The sequence below is a fragment of the Astyanax mexicanus genome, chromosome 13, assembly GCF_023375975.1.
Source record: "Astyanax mexicanus isolate ESR-SI-001 chromosome 13, AstMex3_surface, whole genome shotgun sequence".
Classification (NCBI taxonomy): Eukaryota; Metazoa; Chordata; class Actinopteri; order Characiformes; family Acestrorhamphidae; genus Astyanax; species Astyanax mexicanus.
The window spans coordinates 15,440,607-15,468,134 of NC_064420.1; the positions used below are offsets into that span (position 1 = coordinate 15,440,607).

The 27,528-nt window shown below is 37.4% G+C and overlaps 2 protein-coding genes across 2 annotated transcripts in view; one reads left to right on the forward strand and one right to left on the reverse strand.

Annotated features, from left to right (window-relative positions):
• The window catches only part of baz2a (bromodomain adjacent to zinc finger domain, 2A), a 353,839-nt gene that overhangs the window by 128,319 nt on the left and 197,992 nt on the right, over nt 1–27,528 (forward strand). The gene's annotated exons all lie outside the window — the stretch shown is intronic.
• Nucleotides 8,054–27,528, reverse strand: part of nav1a (neuron navigator 1a) — a 43,999-nt gene continuing 24,524 nt past the window's right edge. The window contains exons 9-26 of the mRNA XM_022662316.2: nt 27,504–27,527; nt 27,230–27,307; nt 26,020–26,103; nt 25,271–25,382; nt 24,987–25,105; nt 23,242–23,426; nt 21,940–22,102; nt 20,575–20,770; nt 19,782–19,879; nt 19,610–19,702; nt 18,936–19,104; nt 17,777–18,012; nt 16,087–16,241; nt 15,908–15,979; nt 15,552–15,748; nt 15,327–15,445; nt 13,678–13,878; nt 8,054–12,680 (exon numbers count right to left, since the gene is read on the reverse strand). Coding sequence (XP_022518037.2) covers nt 12,579–12,680; nt 13,678–13,878; nt 15,327–15,445; nt 15,552–15,748; nt 15,908–15,979; nt 16,087–16,241; nt 17,777–18,012; nt 18,936–19,104; nt 19,610–19,702; nt 19,782–19,879; nt 20,575–20,770; nt 21,940–22,102; nt 23,242–23,426; nt 24,987–25,105; nt 25,271–25,382; nt 26,020–26,103; nt 27,230–27,307; nt 27,504–27,527 — 2,403 coding nt within the window. The 3' untranslated portion in view covers nt 8,054–12,578. The remainder of the gene's footprint in view (nt 12,681–13,677; nt 13,879–15,326; nt 15,446–15,551; nt 15,749–15,907; nt 15,980–16,086; nt 16,242–17,776; nt 18,013–18,935; nt 19,105–19,609; nt 19,703–19,781; nt 19,880–20,574; nt 20,771–21,939; nt 22,103–23,241; nt 23,427–24,986; nt 25,106–25,270; nt 25,383–26,019; nt 26,104–27,229; nt 27,308–27,503; nt 27,528) is intronic.

Sequence of the window (27,528 nt, forward strand, 5' to 3'; positions counted from 1 at the left end):
ATTGCAACTGATTAAACTGTTGCAAAAATGAGCTCAGTCATAAAATAGGGCAGTACACATGACATATAATAAAAAAAGACCCAAATATAAATGAGAATAATTCTCAGAAATATACATCCATTTGATTTGTTGGTGCATAGTCATAGTTTTTATAGTAGTATATTATTATCTGTTGTTTAATTAACAGATCCAGAACATTTTCTCTGAAATGTGTAAACTCTTAACATTGCAAAAGCATTTTTTTCTAATATTAATATTTGTTCTGCCATCATGTTTGTAAGGCTTCTTAGATCATATTACATATGAGTTGTGATGGCAGAATGTTTACTTATTTCCTTTGTAAAGCTAAACAATTTGAGCATGGAGATTAATTACTCTAGTAGCATCTGGACACTGGAGGACATGGCAGTAGGGATAGATTTACAGCCTGGACTGAAAGAAGAAATTAATACTTATCATTCTCACACTTTTCAAGTAAAGGAAAAGCTACAAGTGCTGATTATTTTGCACCAAATTTCACCTTATAACTGCCATGAAATCCTAAGGACTTTCACCATTAACAAGCTATAAATATGTGCGCAATATTAGAATCTCGGAATCTTGAATTGACTTGAATTATTATTAGGATAATTAAACTTTGTTAATCTGTTGGTTTATAACTGAAGCACCTAAACCTTGTCATGTTTGCTTTCATGAAATTGTACAAGTTGACTTGAAGGAGGCAAAATCTAGAGTAAATTTAGCAAGTAATAGATATTTCATTAAATGTAAGTTAAAGCCATTTTCACACTATATCTTTATTTATATATTTTTTGTAACATTTGGTATATTTGGTCAGGTGGGCTCTTTTGGAGCCCAGGAGCAGTCTAGTGCACTGAACAAAAGCTGTTTCTCACTGCTCAAGTAAGAATCCAGGAAAAGGCAAGAAATACCCAAGAAAAATACTTAAAAAAAAACAGTTAAAGGCCAAAGCTTTTGTGATCTTACACAGAGAATAGTAATTGTCCTCTGTATTTCCACACAGTGCTGCATGTGTTAATGAAAATTAGTACATTTTAGACAGTTTTAAGTTGTTTTCCAGTGTTGTTTTCACCTATACTTAATTTAAAGTAAAACCTGATCTGGTGAAGCTACCGTTAGCTTGGTGCATTAGCCGGTTTACCGGTCAAGCAAAACGTATTAGCAGGATTTCCAAATGCGGCTGGCATGCTAACTAAACCCGCTGGCGCACTAGCAGCATCGGGCGGTTGTACAGTGTAAAAGGTTTAACTGTAGGTTATCCTGTACCTCAGTGATTTAATGTGTAAATATTTGAATGAGTACATTGCTGCAGACGCGCAAGTAAGTAGACTTATTTGTGAATGTATTTTTATTCATGCAGCAATTTGATTTACATTTACAGAAATATACAAAATACACCATAGAAGGTTCAAGTAACACCTAATCCTCATTACCACAGCTTTTAAATTCAATTTTAAATGCTAGCTAAAGACTTTTTCTCTGATCCTTTCTTTAAATCAGGATGATTACTACTGGAAGATTCAACATAACTTCGTCATAGAAGGAGATTTTTAAATACATTGGCAATTATACTTTTTACTAACAAAATACAAGAACCTGGAAAGAAAACAGAACATTCAGTGACCATTTGTGATTCATAGCAATTTTTATTTTTATTTTATCCATTTCTCATAGATTTCAGATGGTTCTCATAGACTCTGCTCAAGACCTCACAGGATTAAATCTATAGCTCTCTGCTAGATATGAGCATCCAGGTGTGTTGTCATAGGTTGGAACAGAAGACACATGCTTTCAAAATGAATTTAAATGAATGTCATGAGTTTATTGAAAAGTTTGTGGCAGTATTAGATAATGAAATGCAATCAGCAATCAGATCTAACAAGCCATCTTATACATTTTGCATGGTTTATAAACCTAAAAAAAAAAGTCTAAAACTAGGCATATGTATTTAATTCATAAATCATACATACAGTGGGGGGTTGTGATGGTTGTTGCAAATGCATTGAATAGTACACGTATATGTACACTGTATACAATTGTTCAATAGTACAATGTTCAATACAAAATATAAAGAATTTCAAACAAAAGAAAGATGTATAAAAAAGGTCCCTTTGGGGTCCCATTGGAAGAGATCAGTCCTGGGATTTTTGTTTTTGCAAACATGTGACATGCATCCTTGACCATTAAACACCATCTGATCTGCATGTTATCTGCAGTTCATTATTACTATTACATATTTGTTTAAACCCAGAACTGTGCGCGTGACAACTCAAAAAGCTGATTTGGCTTAAACTCAACTCTTTTTCCATTATTGTAAGACATCATTGTGCTTCAGTACTCAGGTTCTCAGGATCTTGTCAGTTTTAATCATTTCTCACTCAATAGATTACACTTCAGTCATTCTTTAGTAGCAATCTGTCTTTAGCAACAGCGTCTCATAATCGTCAGTCTTATTTTAACAGTCTTCACATCTCATCAGACACAATCAGTAGTTTTAATAAAAATTAATAAAACTCTGCTCAGCCACATAGAGCGAAGGCTTCTGTAAGAATAACGTCACAAATCCAGTGTAACAAAGTTTGAATGACTATTTAAAAAAAAAAACAGCAACAAAACATCAACATAACAATACTTTTAAGTTGAATCAGCAATAAAACCTTTAAGGAAATGTAGTACCAAGTTTTCAATGCACACGCAAAACATTTTTACAATGCATTTCTTAGGATTTCTATGGTTTTATTTAATGCTGTTGACATTGGTCATCAGTGATACTCATGTCTTATTTAAAACACTTGTTTTTAAAATGCTTCACTCTGGAAAAAAGAACATTGCAACAATTAAGACTTTTATATAAATCAAACCATAAAAAAACATTCAACTCATCAGGTTCTGCCACAGTTCACTTATTACAGTTATCTAAGATGGTTATACTCTGGACTAAAGGTTTTAATATTAATATCAACATGTGTCTATTAAAGCAAAATGAAGTGGAATCTAATGTTCAATACTTGACAGGTCCAGAACACTTTTTCTTAAAATCGCTGAATATCTAACTAGAACCATTTGACCAATACTTTACTATAAATGTTGGGGGGGTGGAATATCTGCTGATCCACATGCAGTGAAGGCTTGTGGGATTCAGAATGGCTTACCAAGCTTGACTTTCCTACGCAAGATCAGGCTTCTAAATAGTCTCAGTTACATTTCCATACACCAGTCCAGCAGTCCTCTAGCTGCATTCCATTTAGCTTGGATGTCGGAGGTTGGAGCTGGGAATGACTTCACACCTGAGTTGACGGCATCCCTGTTGAATATTCACTCGTTATGTCAGCTATCATTGTAAGAACTGCCCCATGTCAGCACTGCTAGCGACTGATTTAAAAAGATACTAAAAGACTGAACAAAAATATAAATGCAATACTTTATGGTTTTTGGCTCCCATTAAACTCAAAGATCTAACCCTGCGTTCACACTGGAATGCGACAACACGTCAGGTGACCATTTATTTTCTATGGCAGGACGTGATTTGTCGCCACGACACACGAGAGGTGACAAGCGACACAGAGTTGAAATTTTCTCAAATGAAAATGCAAATGAATTATGACGCGGTGAAGCAACATTTTAATCCAAATGGCTTCTAGCATTTCTTTGGACCCATCACATACAAGGTGGTCCGAGGTCCTCAACTTCTGCTCTCTGAACTTTTGGTTCCTTTCCCTGTTCATGCTGTTGAATGGGGTGGACCCACGTCGATCTGCGGGAATGGCTGTGTTTCCAGCGCAGGTAAATCACAGAAACAGCTCAGAGTCTAGCAGGCTTGGGAGTCATAGCTGCAGAATAAAGTGGCCAAGTGATTCCTCATATTTATACCATATTTTCCCTCCAAAATGTAGATTTTTTTAGGCGGGAATAAATAAATAAAGACTGGATGGTGAATGTTGTACATAATGTTGGGCTATTGAAGCAATACAATTCTTTGTGCCTTTTTTCTTGACGCAAGCTGGACCATGATACACAGTCGCGTTGAGCTTTTACATGCCCACAAGCGACAAACTAGGTGAGACGAGCGACTCATCGTCTCTTCTAGTGTGAACGCAACTTAAGACTTTTCTTATGTACACAAATGGCCTTTTTCTCTCAAAATCTAGAGCATCCCAAAAGTGACATGTCAGGGATGTTTTCAGCTTCCAGGAACTGAGTACAGATCCTTGCAACATGGGGCTGTACATTATCATCATGCAACATGAGGTTATGACCATGGATAAATGGCTCAACACTGGGCCTTAGGATCTTGTCACAGTTTCTCTGTGCATTCAAATTTCCATCCAAAAAATGCAGCTGCGTTCATTTTCCATAACATATGCCTGCCCATACCATAAGCCCACCACCACCACGAGCCACCCGATTTACAACACTGACATCAACAAATCGCTCACCCACACAATGCACTGTACAGAAAACACCTCTGCATTGTGCAAGACGTCAATGAAAGTGAGCATTAGCCACACGGTGCTTACAAACACAGATTTAGACCAACAAAATTTGAGAGATAAAGGCCTTTTGTGTTCATTAAAAAATCATGAAAAATGGAAGCAAGACCAAAAGTGTTGTATTTATTTTTGTTCAGTGTAGATAGAAGTGCTAATAAACTGTAAAATACTACTACTGTTGCTGTATGGAGGCAGCCATCTTGGATTCTAAATTCAGGGCAATCAAGGCACTCACAACATTCCAAGTAGGAAATCAGACCGGGAGTATCGATTCACTACTTGTAACTATGAAATTCTGACATCCAAGCTCTAATGAAATGCAGTAGAACAGACATAGAACCAGCCACTATCTACATCAGTTATTTCACATGAATATCACATATGATATCAACAGGTCCCTTTGTGATTAGGCACATTTCATGTTGAAAAACTGCAAGCATGATTTCCTACTCACTCCACACGTGCTCTCCTAAAGCTGGAAGCTTCCGTTTTTTAAAGAAATTTTGAGGTATCTGTGTGAAGGGAGGCACTGCTATATGAAATATTGTTGTGACTGTTTACTAAACAATAAAATATCATTTGATGCCCAGTAGACGTGTCACGATAATTACATTATCGATGTATCGCACAATAAATGCACACAGCGTCAGTTATTTTTGCTGTCCTCATTATTTCTCATTGTGTATATTTGCACGTTTCTTTGCATAAAAATGAACGCCACCAGTATTTTATCCAGCTGTGCTGTTCTGTTTTCTTGTCTAATATCTGTTGTAGGTGGATCTTAAGTCTGTGAGCTGCAGAGCCTTCTAATTTAGAGCTTAGATTCTCTGCCTGAACCCGATGGGTCGCGCTTGAGAAAATAGTCTGTGACGTAGGCGCCTGTTTTTAAATGCTATTTTATATAAAGCTATGGCTCGATTATCACAATATAGCAAAATAACAAAGCAAACTGTTGCACAAGTTAGAATATTATAATCACGGAGTTCTGGGCGCACACGTGAGCTCCTCCACTTATTACACACTTGCATTACACACTTGACTTGCAGCTCTGTGTGCAGCTGTTCTTACATAAACATTTTTCTTAAATAACAGGTCTATGCTTCTTCAGTGTTGTAATGTTGTAATTAACATCATTCTGAACAGATTTTGCACTTTCAAACAGACCACAAATGTTTTAAAAAGCTCAGTTTTAACACACTACTTACCGTATTATAAGACGCACTATCAAAGAACGCCTATTTTCTGCTATTTTTCCATACATAGGGCGCATCGCATTATAAGGCGCGTTAAGTGACACTAGAAAGGGTGCCTATATCAAAGTGAACAGGGGTGGCGCCATGTTTCCCTTCCCCCACGGGGGGTGTCTTGCCGGTGGAGCGTCTCAGTATACAAATCTAACGTTAGCTCTTTCAAAGTCAAACGAGTGCTGGATATTAATCTACACAGATTCCTCTCCTGAAAACTGTTTATTTGGGTGAGTAAGTTGCTTCAGTTTATTTACAGTAAGCTTAGATTTCCAGATGTCCACTAAGGCTTGCTGCACCAGCGTTAGCATAGCTATCTGCTAGCACGCTAGCTAGTCCCCTAAACTAGTAAAGTTAACCCAAACTTAAACGACAGCATTACACTGAGTAATCCTGCGTGTTCTGGTAAGACAGTGAGATATTAGCTAGCGATTCGTCCCCCGTAGCTTGTTTTAACACGGTAAACAAGCAGATTACAGGCTGATAAAACTCACCTCTGAGAGAGTTAGCGCTTAGCATCTAGCTAATGCTAGCCAGGCAAAGCAGCACAGACTTACAGGCTGATAACTCACCTCTGAACGGTGAACGCTTAGCGATTAGCATCTAACTCTAATAATACTGCTCCAGCAGTATTAAAAGTACTAAATTTAGATAATACTGATCTCTGAACAGTGAAAAAGCTAGCTAGCTTAGCGGTTAGCATCTAGCTAATGCTATTGCTGCTCCAGCCTCGGAGCGGCACGGCTCTGCACGGAGTGTGTGTTTACTTTAGATAATTTAGATAATACTGATCTCTGAACAGTGAATAAGCTAGCTAATGCTATTGCTGCTCCAGCCTCGGAGCTGCACGGCTCTGGACTCTGTATAGCACTGAAACTCTCTATAACGCTGCACCGAGTGTGTGTTTACTGCTCCTTACAACCTGACGAGTAAAATCCATACAAAAGGCGCACCGTATTATAAGACGCACTGTCAATTTTTGTGAAAATTAAAAGTTTTTAAGTGCGCCTTATAGTCCGAAAAATACGGTACTAAAAAAAATGTGGGGTTTAAATCTGGCTTGGGCTCATAATAACAGTTTATGGGGCGGGTTGGGTCAGGCTTGGGCAGAACATGCATGGGCTCGGGCCGGGTTGGGTCGGATTTAATGTGAGGGAGTGCAGTGCACACAGTTAAATGCTAAAACATTTGCTAAAACGCTATGCTAAAACAATATTTACTCCAGAAAATATAGCTATCGTGACAGGCCTAATGTCCAGTCAGATACAGAACAAAAAACAAGAAACCTAGCATACATATTGAAAGAAGGTCTAAAACCAGTTAATGGCAAAAGAGTGACCTCATGGCTATTGGAGAACCTCACTGTTATGTGAGCTAACCATACACATTCATTTTATAGTAATAAAAATTTGTTTGAGGACTTATGAATGTTTAATTTTTTCCCTTTTTTTCTTTTGTTGTTTTGTAAAAAGTTCTATTTACAAGTTGGCACCTAACATGCTTCAGCAAAAATGTTAATGCAAATATTACCAGCTGCAAAAAAAGGATATTTTTACCGTTTTCGGCAGAGGGCTACTTTTCAGGGTAACGACACCTAAATACAGTACACACGCGTTATCTATTATATAAGAATCAGGGTGGGCCAACAAACTAAAACAACTTTTTGCATTGCTGCTTAATTTTTGGTCTCATTTTTACAGCTACAGTCGTTGGAAGATACCTTAAATACATCACTGCTGGAGATGAAGAGTGACTGTGTGACTGTATTAGCAAACACTAGTAAATCAGCACTCATCTGGATCATAACATTGGGAAGTTACTCCACAATAGATGGATAAAGTGACCTGTAAAACTGTAAACAGGGTCACATAATTCACTTGCTTTTTTAATTAGTTTCAGAAGGTGCTTAAGGAAAATGAGACCACCTGTCAAAAAAATTGAAGCTACGTTGGGCCAGGCTACATGCTTATGACCCAAAACATAATGCATTCCAATACATTTAACTTGCATATCAAATTTAGGAATTTGTGAAAATAAAACCATGTTGGAAATGGATTTAAAACATTTTAAGACAAACTACGTCTTTTTTAAGGATGTGCAGATACCCTGTATTCAGTTGCACTGTTCTGTTCTCTGGTCTGCTCTCTGTGAGCAGCAGCGCCATCTATTGTATAGGAGTGAAGTGCACACAGTTAAATGCTTTTTTAAAGAGTGTAATTGCGTTATTATGCTTTTATATCATCATTATATCAGTGACATAAAGAAGTCTTAAAATGACAATAAATTTGTTTTTCGCACAAAAAAAAACATAAACCAAGCACATATTTTTGAAAAATGTCCCAATTTCAGTTAATGGCTGTTCTGTGTCGATTTTAATATATAATATTAAATATTAAATTATATTAGAGGACTTATGGATGTTTCTCTTTTGTTGTTTTGTAAAAATTCTATTTACAAGTTGGCACCTAACATGCTTTATAAAAATGTAAACTTATTTTTTTTTTCATTGAGGGCTACAGTTTAGTGTGACTACAATGAATTATACAGTACATCTAAGAATTATTATCCAAGAATATTGGTTGTGTCATCAAACTAATACAGTTGATTTATGCACTGCTGCTTAGTTTTTGGTCTCATTGTTTCTGCTTTAGTCGTTGATTAATGCTTTAAATACATTCCTGCTCTAAATGTCATTTTATCTGATGAAATTTAGCATAGCAAAGTTACTTCACAAAAGATGGATAAAGTGGCCAACTATAAACAGGAACACAGAATCCAACTCATTTTAAAGTTTTCACTTTTAGATTTTAACACTTTTTGATTTCTAAAGCTGACATGGACCAAGCTGCATTCTTGTGGTTCCTAAACTGCATTTCAAGGTGGTTTACCAAATTAAGCAAGATAATTTTCTGCATGCACAAACATGGTAATAATTTTGTTATTACTAATAATTTAGTTTTCACTTACAATTTTAATACGTTGAGATTAAGGCTCTCTAAGTAAGCCCACACTTTAGTTCTTCATTCTCAGGCCTACAGTTCTAAAATGAATAACATCAGTTTTAGAGGCCCTAAAGTGGAACCCTGTGGGACACCACAGTTTCTGTATTAGGGTTAATAGCTCAGTAGTTCAACAGATCTGACACTCATAATTTTCCTCAGTGGCCGTACTGCAATGACCAGAAACAACAATTAAGGGCACCATTAAGGGCAGTAGCACCAGTACATTGTATTTGGATTTTTTTGTTTGTTTATTGGTGGTATGTGGTTTGAAGTATTTAAGAAACCCCTGGCTTAAAATAAAGAATTTAAGGTTGTGGAAAAGCTCAAAAAGGATTGTGAATTTAATAAAACTTTCAAACATCACACAGCAGACAAAGAATTATTATTTTATAGACTTTAGATACGTTTTTAAGTTAGGTTTTTAAGAACCATTCAATTTACTGTGCCCTAACTTATTTGTGTTAAAATTATAAATTATAAAATAATATCGTAAACAAAAAAAGGTTTTATGGTTGAAAACTTTTGCATAATTCTACACACATTCTCTAAGCAATAGTCTTAGGCAGCTGTGAAATACTTACATTTCCTGTAAAAATCAATAAAAGATAACATTAGAACTAATATACAGAAATACAGTATAAATTAATGTTTAGTGCTTAACCTTCTACACTCTCTAAGTAAGCCCACATTTCAGTTCTTCTTTCTAAGGACTAGTTCTAAAATGAACAACATCTGTTTTATGGGCCCTAAAGTGGAACCCTGTGGGACACCACAGTTTCTATACTAGAATTAATATTTTTCTCAGTAGGCGTACTGCAATGACCAGAAACAATAATCAAGGGCAAGACTCACCATAGCACCAGTACACATTACTTGGAATTTTTGTTTGTTTATAGGTGGTATGTGGTTTAAAATGTTCTAGAACCACTGGCTTAAAAGAAAGAAGTTAAAGTTGTGGAAAGGCCCAAAAAGAATTGTGAATTCAACAAACATTTTAAACATCACAAAGCAGACAGAGAATTCTTTGTTAGGCTTTAGATACTTTTTTAAGTTAAGTTTTTAAGTTTAACTTTATGTTAAGTTGTTAAGAACCATCCCACAGTATTTACTGTGGCCTAACATATTTTTGTTAAAATTATTATTTATTTAATATGTAAAACAAAAAAAAGGGGTTATGGGTGAAAACTACACACATTTACACACTCTCTACGCATTAGTCTTAGGCAGCTGTGAAATACTTATTTTTTTTTGTTAAAAATCAATACTAGATAACATTAGAACTAATACACAGAAATACAGTAGAAATAAATATTTTCTAGTTTTACTTAAAGTTATTGATACTTTACAGGAATAGTTTCCTATTTTTTGTGCCCTAAAATCACCTTATTGATTGATTTAATTCCAGTAACAGCACATCTAATTAAATTTAATGAAGGACTGATTACAGGAATTAATAGATTGTCTAGCAGGGCCTCCTTAAGCAGAACTTTGGTTCTGTATCTGTATTTACTCTAATGTTTTGAACAAACATATTCTAAATATCTAGATTGACTTTTTTTAATGACATTTTTAATATCTAAAAATCTAAAGAAAAAAACAATTCACTCATCTGCCTTAAAGTGATGAAAAAATATGTACTATTTACAATAACCAAACATTTTAGCATCCACAGGTCCGCAAACATTTCGATGCCACTGCATAACATTTTCTCAGATGTCTAAGACTCAAACATACAATGACGTTTATGTGTGTGTGCGTATGTGTGTGTGTGTGTCCAGACTATGTAAAGACGGTCTACATAAATATTAAGAGTGTGTGACGACTATTTTTTCGGGCCGGCAGTTTATAAATGTAACAGCAGCACTGGGCTTTTGATGATTTCTTTGAACTGTTCTTTTTTAGGGTAGTATAAGTGTACAACACTCATCTTAACTACCTTATTTCTCGGACTATAAGGTGCACCGGATTATTAGGGGCATTAAGCAACATAAAAGATGCCTACATCAACCATGTTTCCCTTCTAATAGGAAAGCACCTGAAGTAAACAAAACTGTAATTCTTAAAAAAATATATATTTTAAAGTCAAGCGAGCACTGGATGTTTTTACAGGGATGTAGCCAGCCCTGGTTAGCAGTATAGCCAGCCCCGGTTAGCTGTGCTAGCCAGCCCCAGTTAAAAATGATTACTAGCCCCCTGGTTAGCTTTATAGTCCAAAAAATACATACTAACAAAAAAATCTAAATTGTAACCAAAAATCACTCAATATTTGAATATTATTCATATTAGATTTTTTCTACAGAATCATTTAGCTCTAGTTCAGTTCTAATTTTCTCCCAGTTGAGAAGGGGTGGGGTGAATGGGTCAGATTGGCTAGATCTTAGCAAAGGGGCTACACCTCCCAATAACTTACAATTGTTTGAACTTTTAATCATGGAATCTGTTGTTTTAAATGCTCCATCTACAACCATCTTTCATTTTTTATATTGGCACAAAGAATTTACCAGCTGTAGTCTTGATTACTAACAGGAAGTTAAGACATCCAAACACAACTGTACATTAAAGTGCATTTTCTAATTTAAATCATTTTGATCTCACACTTTTGTGGCTAATTATCTCGCTTTCTCCAAGACTAAGAAAAAAAAAAAAAAACAGGATAAGACTAGCGTGTTGAACCATGTTGATGTACAGTATGTGCCCATATATTTGCAGTATAACCATCAAGCAACAACAATCTATACACTAAGTTTGTATAGTCTCCATTTAAAAGTGCTGGGAATAGAATGGGTTTTTTTAGAGAAGCTGGACATGAGCCGCCACTAAAGTGATAGAGCATCAAATGCCACGATGAACTGTTGGGATAACCTGGAGATTTTTCCCATTATGAAGGACAAACTCCAGAACAGGGGTGCACAATACAGACAAAAAATCCAATGTGTGATAACTCTGTTGGAAAAACTATAGATTAAGATTCTGCATTAGTTTTAGCTCTTGGCTTGGCTGCACCAATATTTCGTAGGGTAATAAGTAGTTTGTAGTTACTCTACCTCACTCTGCCTCCAGCCTTTGTTATGTTACTTGAGCACCATTTTCAATGCAAAGAGTGCCCTCTTTTGCTGCACACGGGCAATGCATTTATCGTACAGTCCTACTCAATAATAACTTTGATTACAGGAGAAAAGTTAAACAAACACATGTCTACAAACTGTGAGGTAACAAATCAACAATACTAATTTTGTGGAAGCTAATTTATAGCACATTATAATATTTTTATTATCATTTTTTGTGCTGCACCTTCATAAGGCAAGCTTTCTGGACAAGGACTGAGCCAAAAAGTTAGGCTCCATATTCCTCACAATAGAGAATCTCAATTTTAATTGGCCTGCTGTAATTGCTGTTCAGGAATCTAACTTCTAGTGTCATAAACATAATTATCAACAACATTGCCTACTTAAATAGTGGAAAAATCAAAGACAAAGAAAATACTTCAGTCCACATTAGATATTGTCAGTATTGTATTTTTCAGTTCACTGAACCGACATAAAGCAACACGTGTCCCACTTTAGATTTTTAAAGGACTGATTGCCATGCACTTGCAGATTAGATGATGCAATATATGAGATGACAAATACATTAGTCACTTCTATATGTCAGATTTTTTTAGTAAGTAATTATCCATAAGAATGGAACATTCTTATATCTGATTCTGCATAACCTTTACATGTTTCTGTAGACCCCACATTTACAGGGGAAAGGTCAACTCCACAATAAAGAGTTTTAGAACAGTAATAGCCCGTGAGCGCTTAATTTTTTTTTTTTTTTTTTTAGAGTTCATAGTGTTGCTGGAAATTGGGATCCTCTAAGATGTCCATTTCCGGTGACTCGATGTAGTTGGCAGATTCCTGCAGTTTCAGCAGCATGGCCATCTGAATAGGTTCATGAAAGTAAAACAGTTAAACAAACCAAACCAAAAGAACAATACATTACATTACATAGGAACAGTACATTACATTACATTGCATTTAGTGAACGCTTGTATCCAAATCACTTTGCAAATGATAAGGTACATAAGCAACAGGGAACATAAAAATCCAAGGCTCTTGAAGGTATTTTGTTCCACTATTAGGGAACTAAGTAGGAGAACAGTCTGGATTGATTTGTGTGGATGTTTGGCAAAGCTAGGTGGCGTTCAGTGAAGGCAGCGGCCAGGGGGTAACATAAGCCTTTATGGGGTTGGACAATGAAGCTGAAACACCTGACATTTTCGTGTAAGAGGTTTCATGGTTAAATTGGAGCAGCCTGGTGGACAATCTTCATTAATTGCACATTGCACGAGTAAGAGCAGAATGTGAAGGTTCAATTAGCAGGGTAAGAGCAAAATATTGCACACAACATTATGGGTGACATACCAGAGTTTCAAAGAGGACAAATTGTTGGTGCACCTCTTGCTGGCGCATCTGTGACCAAGACAGCAAGTCTTTGTGATGTATCAAGAGCCACGGTATCCAGGGTAATGTCAGCATAAAACCAAGAAGGACCAACCACATCCAACAGGATTAACTGTGGACGCAAGAGGAAGCTGTCTGAAAGGGATGTTCGGGAGCTAACCACGGCTGCTCAAATCACGGCAGAATTCAATGTGCACCTAAACTCTCCTGTTTACACCAGAACTGTCAATAACGGGACAATAAATTATTGTGGCCTAAAACCAGGTGTTTCAGTTTCATTGTCCAACCCCTGTATCCAAACAGAGAGAGAATGCTCAGTTGTGCTCTCTCTGACTCCGGCTGCTGATGGCCAGGAGAACGAACCTTGGATCATAGTGGTAGCACCTAAGTCAGTATTTGTTAATTCATCCACTGATGACACAGTGTAAGAGACAATTGCAACAGCATGGTCTACAGAATTGAACTGGAGACTCACCAGTGGGTCTGAATTCATGGCCACTGATTGTGTGTCCTTGCTGTTTCTGTCACAGTTTGGCTGCTGTGAGGCCGTGTTGGGAGCGGCGGTGGGTGGAGGGAGGTGGAAGAGTTTAGCTTGGTCTTGCTGCGCTGAGGGCCAGGGCAGAGTACTCCGTACCCATTCCACAGGATCCTCCCACACTGCCTTCTGACCATGGACCTGCAGCACATAACCAGAGTGCATTTAACAAACAACTCAGAAACAACTCTTTTTACAGTCTGTAAAAAGCTCTCCAGCCTAGTTATGAAACTTTTGACCACTCTCTAAAGCCTGAAGAGCTCCCTCTGTTGCTGCATGCAGGGAATGCATTTTAAATTTGAAGTATTTATAGTGTTATTGCAGCTCTTTTGATGAGATTATCATAAAAAAATCATACCAGGATAATGGTAAAATACTAGATCAATATGACAAATTCAGATGGGGCTATTTTTATTTGTGGTTATAAAATCAGATGCGTATACAGATGGAAATCCATGCAACATTTAAATCCAAGAGAATGAAAAAAATGAATGAGCAGAAAAGAGAAAATCAACATTAGCAGTGAGTAGAGCCAAGCCTGATTTAAACCCAACATGACTTTTTTAACCACAATTCTGAGTTGTTTGAATGAGTAAAATCTATTCAGAATGATGTTAATAAACAGTGCAGTCTGGAAGAAGCAAATGCATGTTATTTAAGAAAACTGGGTAAAGATAGGATCATACTGTCTGCATCAAGCTCTGTGTGAAGAGAGTCTGCACCCCCATATAGATAAAAACATTTGGTGGTGTTTTTTATTTTAGCCGTGCGGAAGACTGTGGCTTTCACAACGCGTCAAGTATAATCCAATGCGGACAAGTGGAGGAGCTTGCGTTTGTGCATGTGTGTCATAGATTTATATATTAAAAATATACAATTAAAAAAACGTAGGCCTACATCACAAACCATTTTCCTGACCCGAGGAAAGTGGTGGGAAACGTTAGAAACACAGTGAAAAGCCTAAAAATTCCTCTTTGCTGAATCCCAACTACTGCAGCATTCATTAGTTTATCAGATAAGTACAAACCAGAGTCTGAGTCCATGTACGGTTGATGTGCCTGTTACACTGTAAATATTTAATCTAGTTTATTTCAATTTCACAATGCAGAAATTTTATACTAACATGATCACCTTAGTAGGCTTCTTACATTCGACACTGACTGATTTGGAGAAGTTTGTCAGCTCAATGAGTTGCCTTTCCAGGTGCTGTACCACTACTTTTGAATTTACTATTTATTTTTGTTTATAAATAAGGGATAATCCACAGTAACAGTAGGTACAGAAACCACCAGTGTAATCTGTAGCATCCATACTGCTGTGTGATGTGCCTGCAGGCCAAGGGGAGTTGGATTTCAGCACAACACCACTTCTTTTTCTTCTTCTATTGTTTAAGGGGGGACAATAGCATGCTTTAACATCTTGTAATTCGTCAGAAAGTCTGAACCATTTAAAAAAGTGTTTTAACACTACAAATGAACCAAGACCACCTCTATTGGTCTTGACGAAACAGACTGAAAAGTCTAAAAGATCAGCTCAAAGCAAGTAGGTGTCAAACCCTAAAAACAGTGTAAGATGATAATTACCCATACCTTCATCCCATCCTTTGCTCCCTCCTGCAGGTAGGGTATTATTGACTGATTCCACAAATCGATGAACCAGGAACGAAACTCTGCTACTGTTACTGGACACGAGAGGAAAAAACATGGACCTAAAAAAAAAACAAGAGTTACTCTATTTAATGTAACAAATGTGTAAGAAAAACTATTTTAGGAGAAATGTGAAAAACTGGCAGACAGAATTCTAACATGCAGTACCGATGAGGAAGTCGGAGGTGCTGTGCGTCTCCAAAAACGTGTGCAGATGGTACCAGAGCTTGGGGAGCCAGTCCAGCACCTTCTGCAGCTCCGCCTGGGACAATGTGCTCTCATCCTCTACCTCAATCAGCTTTCTGTTTAGGTAACGCAGCAGGAAGCCATTGGCCGGCTCTACATTGTTGGAGATGATGATCATCCTAATTAAAAGACAAAGAAGAAGAATCAGTTTAATTTCAAATGATTTCAATAGGTTGATTAAAAAGGTCAAAATATTTGTCTTAATATGAAGCGTGCTATTGTAACAGCAATTCTATCTGAACAATAAAATTATTTAAGCAAATACTGTATGAGCATACCTGAAACTGAGGTGCAGACCATGATTTGATGACATCTTCACACACTGATTGGTTGTTCCAATGATGTATGGGCTGTTGTGGGTCACCAATAAACAATTGTTAATATATATAAAAATCTAATAAAATCATCTTATTTTTGTATTAATAAAAAAAAAAAAATCAGTTTAAACATTTCTTACCATTTATGATATTTGCAGGTCAGTGCACTGTTGACCAGCTCACTAATGGACGCTGCATCACTGACATCATCTAGAACAATGACAAGCGGGGTGTCTTCTGCATCACTATCTCGATCGAGCTGATTGGCTAGAGTTGACAGGTACAGCTGGAGTTCCTGAACAGAACAAGATGAATGTGCAAATTTAGGAAAAGGTATGTATGGCAACAAAACACAAATATCTCTGTGGAATATAAAAATTAAAAAACTAATTCCTGTACACTGTCTGCACTTTGTAACTAAAATAGTAGCAGTGCTGTAGCAGTCAAATTATTTCCTGCAAAAGAAAGAACTAAAGAAGAACTAGCCTGCCTCACACACACCACAATGCTACAGGCAGTTTAACCACCAAATGCAGCTCAAATAGAACAGAGTTAAGCCTCAGACTCAGTACATTAAATATGCAGACACACCACACAGTAAACAGACTAACACATTTGACACAAATTGAAAATTTCTAAACATTAGTTCAAACATTGTTGTCAACATTAGCTTGGTTGATGTTAAAGCTAAATTATATTGGAAAAAATGGACTAAATATGCAATATTTTGATGTTCTGCAATATTTATTGCAATGTTTAAAAACAATTTATATATAATTGCAATATTTATTGCAATTGTTCTTAAACCAAATTTGACCAGAAGTCAATGATTCAACATTGACTATATAATATATATAATATAATCTGCCTCTTTTCTATTGTAACAAACAGCAAAAAAGTGCCATTTAATTTATTTTGTGATGTGATAGATGATATTGCATGCCCTGCAATGTGACCATTGTTTATGAATACACTGTTATGACGAGGCTGAAATGATTTATTTTACAGCCCTGGCTGATTTTCCGCTTTATCATCCCGGAATTTTATCCATTTTCTGCAAGAAATTATGCAACCAAATCTTGAGGTTTTCTACTAAAGCATAACATCAATAAGTTTTATGTTTCAAAAGCCTCAAAAATTGAAAAAAGAAAATGGTTAAGGATAATGTTAGTTGCCAATTGTCAATATACGATTAAAAAGGGGAAAGACTAAATGAATTTCAGTTTCTGGATTAGTTTCTCTGATTTTGCTATTTATAGGTATATGTTTGAGTAAAATGAACATTGTTGTTTTATTCTATAAACTACAGACAACATTTCTCCCAAATTTCAAATAAAAACATTGTTACATTTGTTATTTTATTTGCAGAAAATGAGAAATAGCTGAAATAGCTTTCAGACCTCAAAAAATTCACAGAAAACATGTTCATATGCAGAGGTTTTCAAATTGGTAAAATCAAAGAAACTCATTTTTAAGTGGTCTTATTTTTTTTTCCAGAGCTGCAGATTTAAGTGACTACAAACCACGGAGTTACCAAGGGTCTACTTTTAACTTGAGGGGTATGAAAATATCAAAATACTGATGAATTATATTTTATTTTGTAATACTGTATTGATTTTCAGAAGCACAGTATCCTTTATTATTTATTTGTTTAAATGTTAAAATGAGAATCAGACAGTGATTATTTAGTGTTGGGTTGAAACATTGCCCACTTGATAACAGTGTTGTAATCTTGTCATTAGATCCCAATTTTACTGCAGAAAAGTTAGTTACGTATTTTTTACCCTTATGCTTACTAAACAGGCCAAAGAACGTATTTTAGCAACTCACCCTGCAGGTCTGCTGGTGCATGTTGAAGGTAACAATGCGGTCAGGTCCTGCCTCATGGCCGGTCCACTCCAACAGGTATTCAGCCAGACGAGAAGCGAGGTAAGTTTTGCCGGTACCGCTGGGACCCGAAAGGACCACCCGCCTGTGCTTCATCAGCAGACTGATGTAGTGCTGCATCATCGGCTTAGGAACGAGAGTCTCAAAAACGATACTGTCCACAAATTTATCCTTAAAACCTTAAGAAAGATTAGAAAAAGGGAGAGTTTAGACAAAGTATTCTGCAGTCAGAATTCTTTTTTAAATAATTGATTTCTAATTTTATCCCATTTGTACCAGTTTGGGAGACCAATTAGCCAATTCAGATTCAATAAAAAACAATAAATCGTTCAGCCCTAAGCACATGCCTCCTCCGATACATGTTAAGCCAACCACTGCCTCGTTTCCAATTGCCACTGATGCAGCATCCATTGTACTTAGTGGAAAGTGCAGCAGCACAGTTCTAATACCTCAGTTAACAGCCTAATATCTCAGCTACAGTGACTTGTGAAAGTATTCATGACCCTAAACATACAGCCAGAGCTACAATCAAATGGTATAAATCAAAGAAATATACAACAGTTCTAATGTCCCTGCCAAAATCCTGCCATAAATCCCCTTAAGGATCTGTGGCAAGACACAAAAACTGCTGCCCATCGACGCTCTCATAGAGCTTCAGCTGTTTTGCAAAGAAGAATGGGCAAAATTTTCAGTCTCTAGAAAGACAGGCAAAGCTGGTAATGGTATACCCCAAAAGAATTGCAGCTGTAGGAGAGCTCTATTAGGTATTGATATGGGGGGCTGAATACTTTTCTTGTCACACTTTGCATTAAACCATTTTCATTCCACATCACAATTATTTGCTAGGTTGTGATGGTCTGTTATTTAAAACTGCAATAAAATATATTTAATTTGTGTAAGGTGACAATATGTGAATACTTTTGCAAGCCACTGTAGTGTGTGGAATCCTAGTTTAATGCAGCTTAAGCATTAAGTTTTCTAACAGTGTTTAATTTGTGGAACTGAAACTGCCAGTAGTTTTAAACAAAGAGCATTTCATATGCTAAACTAGGCTATGCTTATTTCTGTGCAATTTTGATGTATAAGAATAATGAGGTTGTACCTTTAAGGGTCACAGTGATGAGTCCATGTCCTTTATTTAAGCAGTGAAAGGGAGGACTGTCTGGACTCTCAGCTCCAAGGACCCGTTTGACTTGGTTTACACTGTAGCTGTGGATGGAGTCCATAGATAGACCCATACCAGTGCTGGGGTCCAGCTGGAAGATATAGTTCTAAAACAGAAAGGCAAAAAACTAATTACACATCCACACATTAAAATTAATTACAGTTTACTCTTGATTGCCAAAAGTATACGCTCGCCTACATTGAGTTTGGTAATGTAAGGCTTGGATAGAGCTTCTCAACCATGAAAACCCATTCCAGGGGTTCTTTTTACGCTCTACTGTTCATGGGCTAATCTGTAGGAAATTTGAAGGTCTGTAGTAATTGACTGGTGACCTGGTACCAGAGTAACCAGAGTAACTTTTGTTCTCAGTCGCTTCCACTTCCACTGGTATAATTACACTGACAGTTGGCTGTGGAATATTTAATAGTGAGGAAATTATACGACATGAATTCAGTCAGCTCCTGAGAGCGACACATTCTTTCATAGAAGTGATTGGAACATATGTTCAATGATTTGGATGGACAAGTGAATACTTTTGGCAATTCAGCATATTTTGGGCTGTTTATCCAAAAACATTTAATGCTTGCCGATCTGATAACAGGAAATCTCACCTGGAAAGTTGTTGTGATGACTGTATCCACTGCAGCCCAATCAGTTCTTGAATCAATCCTTACTGATCCGATATAAAAATCTGGTTTCCCTTGCTGAAATAAAAGACACACAGGTTAGCATTCCAACATAAGCACAATATAATGAATACTGTGTACGTTAAGACTGCTATACCTGTCTCAATAGCTGTTGGTCAGCCACACGGACAACCACACGCAACCGAGTCTCGCCTCTTGGAGGTGATAAGCTCAGAACGTCAGTGGTTTCAGTGTCTACAGAAAGAAAACAAAACACAAAAGATCTTACACAACTGCATAGTCAGACATAATGTTAAGAGTAATAAATAATAATAGAAGTGCTGTTTTGAATATTGTACACTGTAGCTCCAGGTTTGATTAAATGGTTTTAGGCTATGTCATAGGGTACGCGGCGATGCGTAGGCTACAGCGTAGGTTTCTTCAAGGCAATCTTTTGAAATGGCAGCAGTATGTGGACTAAAATTGTCCTGTTGGAATAGCACACTGCAGTGTGTGTTCAAAAAAGGTAGGGCCACCGGCTGCAGGACATTATTAAAGTACCACTGGGTAAAACCACTGTCAAAGTGCAAAGTGAAGACCAAACAAGAACTGGCATTGTACAACTCTCCACCCCACACCATGACACCAACAGTTCATCCTAAAGATAACCAGATTTTGTCATGCACAGAGCTCACTCTATGACAATCTGACACAATACCGTTGCTGTTTTTTGTGACATTGACGTGGTGTTAAGGGCAGTTGTTGTAATGGTCTGAGTGCATGTAGCTTTGTGTTTTACAGCCATCTGCCAATGGTGCTGACACTAACAGTACGACTCATATAGAGCATCACTGCTCACTCAATGTCCACAATCATGGCCGTAAAGCCACTGCGAGTGCAACTATTTTTTGATGATGTGTGTATGACGTAACTGGCAGGTCTGAACTTACTTGACACAAAAACCTCATCAGGGCAAAAACTGAAAGACCTCGTGAGGTTTGTTGTAGATTTAAAATGTCCAATCGCTGCAGTCTGTACTGATGGCTGAGTGGTGGAGGAGGGGGGTATACAAGAGAACACCAATGAAGATGGTGCACTTCCTGTTTTCAGCTGGTCATTCTCCGCCTTGAGGTTTTCCACTGTGACCTGAAAAAAGAAGAAAGTGTCACCTGCCCTTTAAAAATCATTAACAACTTAAAACAACAACAAGCAGTCAACATAATGAATGTGTTTTAGAAAACAGACACATTTAAGAACTGCGATTTTGTTTTGCAATACAGTATCGCTTTTTAAATAATCGTTTACATGTAAAGATTGGTGTCAGACAGTGGTTCTTTTGTGTTGTGTTTAAACCCTGTCCACTAGATAGCAGTGTTGAACTCTGTCATTAGGTCTCACTGCTCTGACTGGACTTTTCTCTTCTTACCAGTCCTCTTACCATATTTTTCAGACTATAAGGCGCACCGGATAATAAGGTGCACTGTCAATGAACGTTTAATTTCTGGTCTATTTTCACACATAAGGCACACTACGTTCCCAAGTAAACAAAACTGTAATTCTTAAAAACTCCCTTTTCTTTCAAAGTCAGTCGAGCGCAGGATATTAATCTACACAGATTTCTCTCTTAAAAACTGTTAATTTGGGTGAGTAAAATGCTTATTTACAGTAAGCTTAGATTATTATTTTTTTTTGTGAGCACTAGCCCTAGTTAGCAGTGCTAGCCAGCCCTGGTTAGCAACTCTAGCAAGCCTTGGTTAGGAGCACTTAGCCAGCTGGGATTAGCAGCACTAGCCAGCCGGGGTTAGCAGCACTAGCCAGCGACGGTTAGCAGCACTAGCCAGCCGTGGTTAGCAGCACTTTGCCAGCCGTATTTACAGTAAGATTAATATTCCAGTATTTTGTCCAAGGGTGAGCGCTAGCCCTGGTTAGCAGCACAAGCCAGCCCTGGTTAGCAGTGCTAGCCAGCCGTGCTTAGCAGCACTAGCCAGCCGCTCTTAGCAGCATAGCCAGCCTTGGTTAGCAGCGTTAGCTAGCTGCGGTTAGCAGCACTAGCCAGCCTTGGTTAGCAGCGCTAGACAGCCCTAAAAAAAGCAGTGCTAGAGAGCCGTGGTTAGCAGCACTAACCAGCCGTAGTTGCGCTAGTAAATGTATAGTGATAGTGGTAGTCTGAGACTTGTCCATGTGGCTTGTTTTAACACGGTAATGGTTTTAATACTTATTAGTAGATTATTAGCATTGTGATCCTGCAGTATCATATTGCCAAGTTCTTGCAGATACACAGCCTCTGTTTTCATAGTGATGAAAAGCTGACAAACCTGCATGCTGTTCATGGCCTCTCTTAGCTGTTCCAGTTGGTGGGCGGAGTTTAGAGCTTCTAGTCGGATATCTGTTAGCTTCATCTCTTTCTCCCAGAGCTCAGAACGAAGATCAGACACCACTTTCTCCTCACCCTCCTGCTCCTCATTCCCTTCATAGATGCTGCAGAACAAACATGATTCAGATAAAGCCAAAGCCACTGGTCAAATAAACCCATTGTACTGTAATATACTTTATATACACATCCTTGTTTTCTTCCTGTTACAATATAGGATATGGTATAGATCTATAATTATAGACTGAAGTCCTGTATCTGTTTCTCTGCATACTTAAGTCAGCTTTAGGTTGTATCCTGTGTGTTGTGCCTGCTGCTGTTATCCTGGATTGTGATGGGTGAACTGGGGGTGCTCCCCAGCCTAATAAATGGTCTCCATATTCCGCTATAGAGGAAAGAGCAAGTAGCTATCCACCCAGTAGCATCTTTCCCCCTAGGGAACATTCATCCAGCGGCCCAGCCATTACAAGTGAGTGGACATTAGGGCTGCATGATATTGGAAAATTTTGACATTGCAATGTTTTTTTTTTTTTTTCGACTTTATATATCACAACATTAAACCATGCAGGACCCGTGAAGTCACCAGCCGATAACTCAAAACCCGAGAAAAACAGCAAAATAACAATAATCGGCCCTTTAATCGGGCATTTAAATGTAAATAAAAAAAGGTAAAAAGGAGTGTTTTTCTTGAATTAAAAGCGTGATTTCAGCTGTAACTAGAAATATCTGCGCAAAACTGTGCTGGACTGAGGTGCACAGCTTTTAACAGGCTGTCAGCAGCTGTGTTTACAAGCACGTGCCCAACGCTGTGTATCTACTTCTTGTTTTGAGAATCAAAACATTGCAACATGACGTGTTTGATTTAATTGCTTTAGGTGACAATGCACGTCCTGCAATGTGACTATTGCTCATGCGCACATCGCGATGATGATGATGCATAAACGATATATCGTGCAGCCCTAGTGGACACAGTGTTTAAAAACTCCAGCACCACTGCCGTGCCTGTTCCACTCATACAGCACAACACACACTAATGCACTGGAAATTAGTGTTATTCTCAATGTGTTTCTGCGTGAAAATGAAGGTTGATTGATTATTTGATCGATTTCAGTAGTGCTCCTCAATGATCAATCAGTTTTTTTGTGGATTCTGCTTTTGTAGCAAATCATACCTCTGTACCAAGGCTTGAAATTCAGAAATGGGTGTAATTACACAAAGAGTAAAATGGTAAAGAGCCGTTACTCACACAGAGGAAGAATGTGTCTGGGTTAAAGGAAGGGAAACCGGCCCACTCTCCTCTCCTTCATGAGTTACTCTGGGAGAGTTGGGGACGGAGGAATCCGGTGTGGTGATCTCTTCAATATCAGTATAAATGGAGCCGGACTTTGCGCCTTTCTTAATGCTGAAAGCCTTGCCAAAGGAGTTCCGTAGCTACAGACAGTGAACAAAAAAGTAAAAGAGAGAACAAACAAATGCTTAGGTACTCTGTAATGGTATAAAAAATTGCCTAGGTGTTTGGTTAATATAACGTGCCTTTTGTGTACCCAGAGTAAATCTTAAAAAATGTAATGTTACACAGTGTTTATTTTAAATATATGTTTGAAATTTAATCAACTACGCTAATTTTATCAAAAAATCTAAAATTGTACAAGAATTCCCTGTTAATCATGATCTCTTGTGATAACTCTTAGGATATATTTTCTTAAAGTTAATAATGTGGGCATTTTAATTATTCACTTATCTTTTTTTCATAAAAATCAAGCTATTTAAAATTACCTGTCCACCATGTCACCTTAACTACCCCTTTAAGAAAGTATTGTTTGACGAGTGACATCACAACAAATTGTTATGTCTAACCCAAATATAAATATTATATCTGATCAATTTAGTAAGCAGTTTATTTGAGATTTTTTATAACCTGTATTTTAAAATTTTGCTCATTGCTATATTACATCCCACCAACAGTCTATTTTCACACCTTGCCCCTGCGCCATTAAAATAGCGACAGAGCTTACAAATACATCTACGCTGATGGGCGTGGTGGTCTGGAAGTGGGGCCTGTTCAAGTAAATTTATGGCATATTTCTATATTGGCAACGGAAAACACAGGTGCACCACTGACTGATTAGAACCTTGACAACAGTCAACCATCAGACGTTCATTGCTATCTTGCCGTGCATACGCCCATGCTCGTAAGACCAAGCTGTATGATGCATGGTTGACAGCTGACCTATAGATCGCTAAAATAGGGCACTTGCTGCGTGTTCAGCAAATAATAATAATAATCATTTCACTTATGTCTCATATTTTCTCCATATGTCTTGTGGTAAAATATCACATGAATTAAGAAAATAGTAGAAAACTTAAACATACAGCTCTGGAAAATGTTTAACCACTTAAAATAATGGGTTTCTTTGATTTTACCTAATTGAAAACCTCTGGAATATAATCAAGAGGAAGATTAATGATCACAAGCCATCAAACCAAGCTGAACTCCTTGAATTTTTGCACCAGGAGTGGCATAAAGTTATCCAAAAGCAGTGTGTAAGACTGGGGGAGGAGAACATGATGCCAAGATGCATGAAAACTAGGGTTATTGCATGCATGAAAACCAGGGTTATTCCACCAAATATTGATTTTTGAACTTTTAACACTCTGCATCTTTTTTGTTATTTCAGCCATTTCTCATTTTCTACAAATAAATGCTCTAAAATACAATATTTTTATTTGGAATTTGGGAGAAATGTTGTCCGTAGTTTATGGAATGTAAAAAAAATAATCATTTTACTTAAATTTATACCTATAAATAGAAAAATTCAACATGTTTGCAACACCTTGTCAACCACATTTTCATTAAATACAAATTTTTACAGTGTCATTGTCTGCCCTGTTGTGTAGCTTGCCATTACAGGGTTATCGATGCATAACAGGAAATTACACGTTGACAGAAAATAAAAAGTTATTAGACTGTAAAATGTTTAAGCTTTTTACCCAGTTCTTCTTTTTCTTCTTTTTTGCTTCCTCTTTCAGACTGCCCACACTGGAGTGGCTGGTTATGCTGTTCAGGCTGCTGATGCTTTCTGAGGAGTTCTGCCTCTTGATTCTCAGCTCTAAGAAAAAGGAAAGTGAAGAAAAAGGAAATCTATAAACCTGGAAAGTCACACCTATAACCTATTTAACCCCTGAAACCCAGATGATAAGAGATCATTTAGTATTTAGTGGTATAAAGAGTGTTTAATGGTGTAAACCGTCAGTAAGCCGTTTTTTCTCCTTACCTTTGGGAACAACATCAGGATTATTGAGGGCTCCCTGAATGACAGCCTGGGCCTCAGTGTTCCTGACCTTTAAACTTTCGATGGTCTCTCTGAGTTCCAGTAGCTCAGAGTCCTGCAGGAACAGCAGATAAACAATATCTAGTATGTTTACTGAGTATATTTCCTTGTGTGTGTTTGTTGCACAAACTGCCAAAGCTTTACTTGTACTTACATATACACATATTGCCTAAAACACCATATATTATTCATATATGGAAGCAGTGGAAGAGAAAACTACAGTGCATAGTGTCTGCATTAGCAGCATATGGCCACTAGGTGTCACCCAGATCACATAGCATATAATGGCCTTTGACTTGTACAGAAGTGTGGCATCCATGTTCAAACCATATACCTTAATTTTAAAATAAAATATACACATCGGTTTATTAAAATATACTGTAGCATAAATTGTAGGATTCATATATTTTTAATTCAGCAAATAAATACAAACTGCGCTCTTAACTCCACAAAACAACAACCTTTCAGTGTGAGTTTGGTGCAGGACTGGTCAGCATATTTTGAAATGGAAAATCAACTAAATATATCACTTAGACCAGGGTGTCCATTGTGTTGGGTATGGAACCAAAAGTGAGAGATTCATGATTTTTTATTTGTAATTTCTGTACTAAAAGCGCTTAGTTATTTTGTGTTTATATGAAAATTGAAGGCATGATCCTGTTTATTAGTGTTTGTATTGTTTGGTTGATTACCTTCTGTTCAGCACTGGCTGAGAGGGACTGCAGGCGGTTTGTCATGAGGGTGAGACTCTGTTCAAACGCTGCCACCAAGGTTGCCTGTAGACAGATACAGGTGTATGTGTAAAATTCTTTACAGTCAGCCAAAGCAATTTAAATGTTTTCAATTAGGACGCCCCATTATGTGCAAAAACTTAGTTTTTGGATTTTTTTTGTGGTTTGTGTGTTTTCCTCTACTAGGAAGTGCTTCTGATTCCACTTCCTGCTGACCAATGGGATTAAAGGAGAAGCCAACCTTTTAAATACAGGAATACAAGATGGCTGCCAGTAAGAAAGGACTGTTGTACTGTGCTGTATTTTAGTTGTGTTTGGTTTTTAAATCTTTTATGTTAAGACTACTCTCTTTGGGTATTTTACCTGCATGGTCCCAACCCTTGTTTAGATGTTGTTTTGTTTGTACTTTTTGTTTTGGTTTGAGAAGTCCTTTGTTTTAATTTTTTTACTTGGGGTGTAATGGTATGGTTCGGTTAACGCCTTGATGTAAACCACACAATTTAGTGCGTTTTTTCGTTACGGCTGGTGGAAAAAATAAAGAGCTTTCTGTATAGCGAGAGACAGTATGAGCGCCTAACCCTGCGTTCACACTGAAAAGCGTCAGGCAACCTTTTCAACCTTTTCTGAATGCGCTCTCTGTTCAATACACTGTTTCAGTCAGAGCTAAACTTCTAGGGCAGGCTATGGGCTAAGTCAGTAGCAAGTTGCTACAACAGTACTGCAGTTACACTTTCCGGGTGCAACACTCCTGTGAACATTAGTTTCACATTATGTTAATTGATTCCACAAGTCTCCTATATACTGCCTGTACCTGTGTGTTCAGCATGCGATTGCTCGAACCGTGAGCTCAGTACCGTTACACCCCTATATTTTACTCATAGTGCTTAACTTTTTTAAGAACATGTTTGTGCTAGTGATGGCAAAAGTGTAGCTTTTGGGAGATTGACTCAAATGAACCAATTGATTCGAAAAAAGCTTCGATCCTGTGAGACCTTCAAATCATCACCTAGCACAGTGACATCTGCTGGGCATTCAGGCAGTGTACTTCATTTCAAAATGATCCCAAACAGCAGACCTAGGCCTTTTTTGAGGTTCTTTTTTTATAGACTAAATGATTTTATATACACACACACACACACACACACACACAATACTTAAGCGAGGCTCATACATTAGCAGTGAGTTGAGTGGTCAGGCTGGCTACTTTCTCTTGGGATGACTCCAGCTCTCTTCTTAGCTTACGGATTTGCTGTAAAGAAAAAATACAAAGAACCGTGACTAACAAAATATGATCATGCCTTATAGACCCATTCTTTTGGCCATAAAACTACCTATTGTTTAGATCAGTTAACAGTGTGGGGCAGTATGTAGCCTATTTGATTCTTGTGAAATCTGCCACAACAATAAAAATAAGAAGAAAGAAATAAAAAAAAAAGAAGACTCACCTCCCCCTGCATCTTTTCTTCAGCC